The sequence below is a fragment of the Tribolium madens genome, unplaced genomic scaffold, assembly GCF_015345945.1.
Source record: "Tribolium madens isolate multiple individuals breed KSU strain unplaced genomic scaffold, Tmad_KSU_1.1 Scaffold_96;HRSCAF=242;Tcas5.2_LG5, whole genome shotgun sequence".
Lineage (NCBI taxonomy): Eukaryota > Metazoa > Arthropoda > Insecta > Coleoptera > Tenebrionidae > Tribolium > Tribolium madens.
The window spans coordinates 15,939,832-15,948,906 of record NW_025401068.1 but is presented as its reverse complement, the minus strand read 5'-3'; the positions used below and the strand labels follow the sequence as shown (position 1 = coordinate 15,948,906).

The 9,075-nt window shown below is 31.7% G+C and overlaps 1 protein-coding gene across 1 annotated transcript in view; it reads right to left on the bottom strand.

Annotated features, from left to right (window-relative positions):
* Positions 1-282: 282 nt before the first annotated feature.
* LOC123012720 (ichor) overlaps positions 283-9,075 on the bottom strand; it is a 21,065-nt gene continuing 12,272 nt past the window's right edge. The window contains exon 2 of the mRNA XM_044410814.1: positions 283-2,717. Within this exon, the coding sequence (XP_044266749.1) occupies positions 1,210-2,628 (1,419 nt within the window). The 5' untranslated portion in view covers positions 2,629-2,717 and the 3' untranslated portion in view covers positions 283-1,209. The remainder of the gene's footprint in view (positions 2,718-9,075) is intronic.

The following is a 9,075-nucleotide window of genomic DNA, read 5'->3' as shown; positions in this document are numbered from 1 at the left end:
CTTTAATAAATCTGAATTTATGATTCGTTTGAGTACCACAGGTCGCACGCCGCTGCTATTCAAATTGAAGTGGAACGCGACACACTTTACACAGAGCGGGGGGCTCCGGGGGGGCACCAACTATGCGGACATGCTTCCTACATTGACGGACGTGGTGCGCAAACGAGGACATCATCTAGGAGACTCTACCCCCCACCACAACCGACACACATCCCCCAGGTGCACAAAAACACAAATTTTTAAGAATTTTTCATATTAAAAATAATGGTGTCATAATACAACATACTTATTAACATAATCAACAATAAAATAATAACAATAATTAATTTAAGGGGCTAGAGGCTACTTAAAATTATTTGTTTACTGCACTTAGTCTAAATACATACAAATTTACTTGTCGTCAAGCTGTGTCATTTAATACAAATATTTTTACTTATTTTCTGATTATCACATAATCAAACTATTTTTAATAAAACGTCTTTCAGGGGCTACAAATGCGATGCGACAAACCCGAAATCACAATTGCTAGGTGCAAAGCAACTTTCTGTTAGAAAAACTGAGATCTATTATACAGAGTGCTTATAAATGATTGTCATCCAGCCATTTATTTGTGCCGCTCTACTTTTTTGTAATAATAAATCATTGTTAATTTTGAGTTAGATGAAAATCATTTATAAGCACTTTGTACGTTGGTCCAGAAGATACGAAAGGGCAGAAAGGGAGCTACATACAATAGGGTTCGTTGTCAATTAGGTAAATCCACAATACAATTAAATATTTTGTAAAAATACAAATACTTAATTACTTAAATATTAAGTATCTTATTTTTTATCACAAGAAGTGCCATTAAAGAGGACCTGAGAAATCTTGAACAATTTTACTCAACTCAAATACAACAAAATAAGGTTAGTATAAATAAATAAGACAGAGGAGAGATTATAATACAATAAAATAAATAAAAAACATATACCACACAATGCGCATTATAAAAATAAATAATAAAATAGGATTAAGAAAGCCACCGAAAAGTGAACTGTGATATTCCTATAAGAACTCGTTGTTGTTTGCACCGGCTCACTAGATGAAATTGCACATTGTCCATAATAGGAATATTGAGGTACCTTTTTTATAGCACGTTTGGAATCGACGGGCCAACCAGCAAAAAATTGTCAAAATGGCAAGAAACTTGTGAATTTTTGCTCATTGGCCTCAATCGCGTCCAATCCTCTTATGTATCTGTTGGTGTTTCAACAAGTGTGCTTTTTGTCGAAAGGCCTTCGCGCAAGTATCGCATCTAAACGGTTTCTCTCCCGTGTGAGTCCTCAAATGCACCTTAATATTGGACTTGTTGAGGAACCCCCGATTACAAATACTACATCTATGAACCGGCTTCTCCTTCCCCAACAAGCCCAAATTCTGCTCATTTTGGAACACCGTCGTGCTGGCTTGCGCTTGCTTCTTCTGCGCGCGACTCCTCGACTTCTTGGGGGCGTTGGGGGTGTTGGTGGTCGTGGTATGGGGGTAATTCTGCCCCAGGAGATCGGGACTCCTAATACGGTCCATTTGTACCCCATATTGGGGCATAAAACGCCCATTGACAGTCAATAGGAGATTATCGGTGGTGGAGACGACATTAGCTGGAGGACTCGAGGTCGTGATTAAATCACTCGAGAAGTTGGTCGAGCTGGGGGCTTCCTGCTTGATGGGGGGGCCGTTTTGGAGCCGGTTCTGCAGCAGCGGCATGTATCCGTGCGTGAGAAGCGTCTGTAAAGTGGAGCCCCCTTGTTGGGGTTGGGTCACAGGAACCCCAAACTCCGAGAGACCGTCTTGGGTGATGATGAGGTTCTTCTGCTCCCCGCAGGTCTCACCGATGAAGGCGTCGATGTCCATCCAGCTGTCTCTGGAACCAGTGGCGTCCTCGGTTTCGGGGTTGGTGTTGGGGACGGTGGTGTCGGCCATCGCCGAACCAATGATGTTGGCAAAGTCTATGGAGATGTCATACTCGGCGATTTCCGTTTTTATGTGAGTCACTGAGTCGGCAGAAGGGTGACTACAATCCTCGTACATTTTCGCACTTGACACTGAGTCTGGATTAGCACAATCCGAGTACCCGTCAACGGAATACATTGTTTTAGCACAATCACCCGCGGAATCCGCACTCACATTACAAGTCGAACTGGAGACAATGTTCTGTTCGTTGTAAGTGTTGTAGGAGTTGTTGTTCTCCTCGGGAATCCTTTGGGATATCGTGTGGTAGTGGTGGCCTTGGATGCCGTTGATGCTGAGGTTGGCGGTGTAGCCGGTGAAAGGGGGTAGTGGCTTCAGTTCGGCTAAACTGGAGTTTGTGGGTTGGGAAGTTAGGAAGAGTTTGTCTAAAGCGTCCGTTTCGATTTCGTTATCGTCGTGACTGATTGGGGAGTCTAAGAGGAGTTTGTCGGCGCCTAGATTGCTCATTGAGCTGTCTAATGTTAAGGAATGAGTGTCGATGAAGTCGTTCTGGAGATTCATATTGGAGTTTTGCCAACATGTGGAGGTGAAGAGGGAATCGACTTCGTCAACGTGAGAGCCATTGCCGCTGACTGCCATGTTCGTGCCACCTGATACGTTGGGATATTTCATTGTTGCCATTGGAGGAGGGAGGATGAGGGATGGGGCCACCGCGAGGGGTTAATTCACGCGGCAGGGGAACAAAGGCAGCCGCATCGCTGAGGCCGGACCTGGAAAATAAAAATCTATGTTAATTTTGCTCTCGACTCAACGTGTCAATATTTTTAATTGTTATTTTCACAATGTGAAAAAGAATATTTGTCTATACATACAGAGTGCGCCAGAACTCGCGTCCCAGAGAAAACTTTCAAGTAAGATAAGATACCAAATGTGTAAAAAATTCTGTCACAAATTTTGACATTTGACACTTTTTATGTCTATTTAATGATACTGGTGAATGCTTTTTTTACAATTATTTAGTAAAGGTACAAAAATTTTGCCAATAAAAGCCACAAATAACATTGATCAGAGTTACAATTTAGTATACAGCTTCTTTGTTTCTTCTTTTAATAGCCTATAGCAAAAAAACTTGGAAAAACTTATTTTTCCAATAGAAATAAATAGAGTCAAAGTGCAAACTTTAAACCCTCATAACTTCGAAATTTTTATAGATAAAATTTTTTTAACATTTTTCCCATGTTCTTGGTATCTCACCTTATATGGCATTTTTCTCTGGGGCGCGAGTTCTGGCGCACCCTGTAGAACCAAGCGGTTTTTTTCAATTAATTGCCTCCAAAAAATAATAACTAAAAGCGTAGATATTATTTATACAAAACCGCTGAATACCTAAAAAAACAAAAAAAAAGACTAATGGCAGCAACTTTGTAACATTCAAATACTGTGTATATTACGTTATTTTTATATACATATTTTTAACTTTTCTTAAAAAAATTCTATTAGTGTGATTCAAAAAATATAAATTTGTATTATTACTCGCTATTGGCGTATTAATTACAGTATGATTAAAAAAAAATGATGTAATTTTTTGACATTTTCATCGAAACACTTCCTACAATATTGTAACAAATTCTGTTGATTTTTTGATAATAATTTCAAAAATGTTGTATTTTTGTCTCTTGAGTCCCTCAAAACTAAAACCTATTACTTTACAAATTATAAAATTACAAGAACAAAAAGTACTTATTATTTTTTTTATTGTGTATTATTGTATCCTGAGTACATAAAAATTTCCAAAAAAACCACATTAATTTACAAATTATAAAATTTAGAGATTTTTCAACTTATTTTGAAGAAATTCTTCGAAATCAGGCGTTTTTGGATAAAAAAAACGTGCTAAAACTCTTAAAATAGACAAATTATTCCATTTTCAAACAATTTTTATGATATGATTTTTCGAATTATTTTTGACGCAATTTCAAGAAATAATTGCGTTTCTTCATAAAAAACGTGCTGAACTGCTAAAAATCGAGCTATTAATATTTTTTTTGTTTTTTGACGTTTTTGCCTGAAAAAACGTGTTAAAACTCTCAAAAAATCATAAACATATTTTAAAATTGATAAACTCCTACAATTCTATTCGTTTTATTGTAATAATATCAAAAATTTTGTATTTCTGTCTCTTGAATCCACTAACATTTCTAAAATCTATAAGTATTTCTTTACAAACTGTGAAGTTACAGAATCAAAAAAATAAAAAAAATATTAGCTACTTTATTTTGCAAAAATTACATAATTTTGAACCAAAAATAAAAATTTTTTAGTATATTTTTGACAATAATTGCTTTTAACTAAAAAACGTGCTAAACAGCACAAGAAGTTAAAAATAGTGATATTTTCGACACAATTTACTAACTTTTAGGCCAGGTTGAGCAAAATCTAGCCAGTTTTAATCTTAAATACTTGTTTAAATTCTCAAAAAAGCCAAAAAATAACACCAAATTAGATCAGTTTTCAGCTTATGTCTAAAGAAACTCCTCGAAATAATGTTTATGGCCAAAAGGCGTGTTAAAACTCTGAAAAAAAGACAAAAATGATGTCAATTCTAGCCTAATTTGATGACATTTAGGACAAAATTTCGCAAAATAATTGCGTTTCTGACAAAAACGTCAAATTCTGTTGATTTGTTGATAAATTGATAATAGTATCAAAAATTTTGTATTTTTGTCTCTTAATTGCATCAAAATTTCTAAAATCGACATTTAGAAAATTTCCTCAAATTTATGGGGTTTTTGACCGAAAAACATGCTAAAACTCATAAAAATTAAAATTTTTATAGAAGTCAAAAACAATCAAATTTCGAAAAATTAGTCATTTAGTTTTTCCAAAAAATAAATAGTTTAAGCAAAAATGCCTGGTTCCATACTTTTTATTCACCTGGTATGAAATAAAAAAAGACAAATTATGTTTTTTTATTTTTTTAACAGACTTTTAAATTATTATTATATTTAATGAAAATGGATTCAGTTAATTTATTTCTTTTTAGTCAGAAACTAAGGAAAATTTTTAATTTTGCAATTCGGCGTATAATTAATTAATAAATCAGTCAAAATTAAATTTCAGATTCAGAAAAAAATTATAAAGAACTAAGTACGAAGTAATTAAAACATACACTAAAAATATGTTAATTTGTCTAAAAAAAATGTGTCGAAAGTAAAATAAAAATTATATAACAACAAAAATAAAGTTCAAGCAGATGAAAGTTACGGTTTGGTTGATGATAACACAGATATTACAACCTATTCAGAAAAAAATATTTTTATTTCAATTTAAAAAAACTGCTAAAAAGTTCAGAATATTTGTCATGAAAAAACTCCCCAGCTTCAAATTTTGATAAAATTTGTGACTTGGGGAAAAAATGACAAAGGTAAAGTAGCTGATTTGAAATTAAAATTTTCGAAATTTGTCCTGTATAATGTTTCGAATTAAAAAGTAATTTTATTTTTAGACGGCAACTCTCAATTTCCATTTAATGCCAATAATTTAACTTTAGCAGAAGCCATTGCAACTATTATTTTACTATTTTATTTTATTATTAAAATGTAATAAGAGATTCCAAATTATTTTTCGGTTGCCATTACTTGGTTTTGCTCACGTCTCCCACAACCCCAAAATTTAATTATTTTTTGGTCAAAATCCCCTTAATTTCTTATAATTACGGAAACGACAGACTTTAATAGGTGTTGCGTAGTGAGTATTCAACCAACCAAAACGGACTTATTGAGGCCTTGTTTACACAAGTGCTAAATCAGGTAGTATGAAGCTGACTTTTATGCACATTCTTGTGAGGATAATCAAAAAATCGCCTAAATCCATTTCAATTTTAACGGTGATTCCGATTAAGTGTTGCGAATGTCTTATGTAACCATTGTTTGTAAATAAGTGCCAGTCAATGGCCCAAACAGGATTTTAACAAAATCTCATCGAAGATGACGTTTTTGGTGGCCTAGATGTTGAATTTTAGATAGGCATTGTATGTTAAATTATTCAATTGAATTTTAATGGGTACGTATCGAATATGAATAACGTTGTGTACCTACCTATCAGAGAATTTACGATTAAGGAACGGCTAATACGAGGCTTTTTGTTGCTTTGTTAAAATAAAAATAAAAACTAAAATGTTTTATGTGCCACTCAATAAATAAATTTTTATTAAAAGTCAAAAGAATGCAGTTGAATCGGTTAGTTTCAAAAACAAAAATTTTAAGATCATGTTCTTTTCAGAAATTACTGTTGTGTTCTTAATTGATATTTACATAAATAAAATAATGAAGTATTTCATACATTTCATCAAACTGTTGTAATAACATTTTTGAAAAATTTACATATTTGCTAGAAAAACTATCCTAGTACCTTTTTTACTGAAAAAAATTTTAGAAATTTTTATTGCTTAGCATATGAGATTTCTTTAGTTTTAGTTCATGACCTACACTGGTCATAACTTTTTTTAATTAATCAAGAGGTGATTTTGTAAATTTTCAATTTTTTTTTATCAAAATCTGTTAAAATCATAAAACAAAAAAGTCTCAACGAAACCATTCAGAAATGCTAAATTTGTTTTACAATTTGTGTGTAAAAAATGCTACAAAGCTCCAAAAATATCATTTTTTACCAAAGCTTTATTAAGTTAAAACAAAGCAATTACCTCAACAAAATTAAAAAATGACCGATTACTTTAAAAGACAGATTTGAAAACCGAAAACCATATTCAGAATGCTCTCCTCCAGCAACACAATGCATTTTTTACTTTGTGTTGGCTTAAAGAAATTTTGAGAAATTTTTTAAACCTAATTATTTTTTTAATTGAGTCCCAAGAAATTCAGCAATTTTTTTTCAACTTACTTTTGATGCTATATAGGGGCGAATTTAAAGAGGGGGTGACCACCCCGCAAGCCCTTTACAAAACATACAACCCAAAACATAATATTGAAAATATACAGTGTGAATTATGTAAAACGTCCCAAGCCATAATTTTATTACTTTTAAAGGCGTTGTTACAATACTTCTTTGATTAAAACTGAACAGTTTTTTGCTATTAGTCGTTTGTTTGTCTTATGTAAAATAAATAAAAATCTTTTTCCACGGTCTACTTTATTTAATTTAATTTTAAAATTGCCTTAGTTGCCAGTTGGTGATAAATTATTATTTTTTCACTATTTTATTTAAAAAACTGAAATTGATGTTAGTTTTGCTAAAACAGAAAGCAGCATCTATTCAGCAAAACTATAGTTTTTGGGTAAAAATCCATCATTAGTGTAATAATAATATTAACTCAATTTTAAAAAACTAATAGAATTTACATTGTTAGTAAAATTTTTAATGAAAATCAAAAGTAATTAGAATTAGGTTATGTTTATACTTACACCGAGTGAATAAAAAATATGGAACCAAATGTTTTTGGCTTAAACGATTTATTTTTTGGAAAACCTAATTCATAAATAATAAAGTACTATTAAAATGTGATGTTTTATCAAGAATAAAATTTTCCGAAATTTTCTTTTGTTTTTGAGTTCTACAAAAAAAAATATTTTTTGAAATGGCAACCCACTATAAAACCATTTTTCACATGAAGATTATGATCTAAAGATTACAACTATCTATTTTATAATTATAATAAAAAAAATTTTTCATAAAAAAATGACAATCCAAATACGATCATATTTTTTTATATTAGTTTAATTTATATTAATTATTATTCTCTGATCTGAACTGCTACAGGATGCCCAATAATTCAATATTCAATACATCTAATACAAACAATAGACTTTTAGTCAGTAGATAAAAATTTAGATTGATTTTTCTGACGACTGAAATATTTTTGTCAGTTTTTTCAGTACAAAATAAACAAAGCTGAAAGAGGAAAAACGAGTACCTAGCCCAAAACTTTTTACTTTTTTAATATAAACAATAAGTAATTTGGCCAAAGTAGGTCTTCTTAAAATCACCTCAGTGTTCCAAACCTGCTGGAAAAACAAACAGGTTCTCGACACGTTAGGTGTAATCAAGAATGTACTGACTAACAACACGTCATGTAATGCTAATGCGTTAAGCATTAAGTTAAAGAGTACAATTTCCAGTACCACTTAGAAAAGAATCTTTTCTTCACAAAACGGTTTTCGAGCAAGAATCTCGGTAAAAACAAAGCATGTGAAGTGGGGCACGGAATCAGTTCAGCCAACTTCACTTTCAATTCAATTAACGGTTTGTCCGCAACGGCAGCAGCAGTCGCACTATTATCCAAAACATGACGCACTCTGTACCGCTATCCGCATACAGGGTGGCCCAAAAGTGTGAAAAAAGTTTTGACAACAGATAAAGTTTATAATGTTTTTAACATAAACTGAAACATTTTCAATAAAAAATTTTGTACATTTATACAATGCATAAACAAAAAATAAAAAACCGTTTTTATTTAAGAAAAAAATTGTTAGTATGGTAATCTCAAAAGTTTACACAATTAATTAAAATAAAAAATATTTTGGCATCGCTCCTTTACAACATTTATTAATTTATTACCAAAAAAACTGGTAGTTTACTCAAAAAAAATTCTTTAATTTTTGTAAGTCAATCATTTTTTTAACAAAAAAGTGTGAGGTATACAAAAAAAAAATTGCAGAGCAACAATTCTTGTAACAAGCTCGTGGTAGGTTTCTATTTAAAAAAAATGTTACTATGTTTATCTCGTACGTATAAACAATTAATTAATATTAATTTTTTTTGAATAGCATTTTTGGAGCCATTGCACACCTATAAATTTATTTGCCAAAAAAATTGATAGTTTCGCCAGAATAAAATCGTTTCCAGACTTTTGGACCACTCTGTATACCGTGAACATGCTACAAGTCTTGACCTTTTAGAAACTACTGACGAATTAAATTAAACAATCTATTAAAAAAACTGTAAGAGTAAATAATAAAAAATTCAAAGTCCAAACTGTTTTGTTACTTTGACCTTTTGAGGGCCGAAAACCTTTTTTCATAAAACAATGCGTAAAACTCTTTGTTTCAAACATTTCAGAGCAATGACATGTTTTTGTTCTGAGTTTTCAAACTCTTTTATTTTTTCACAATT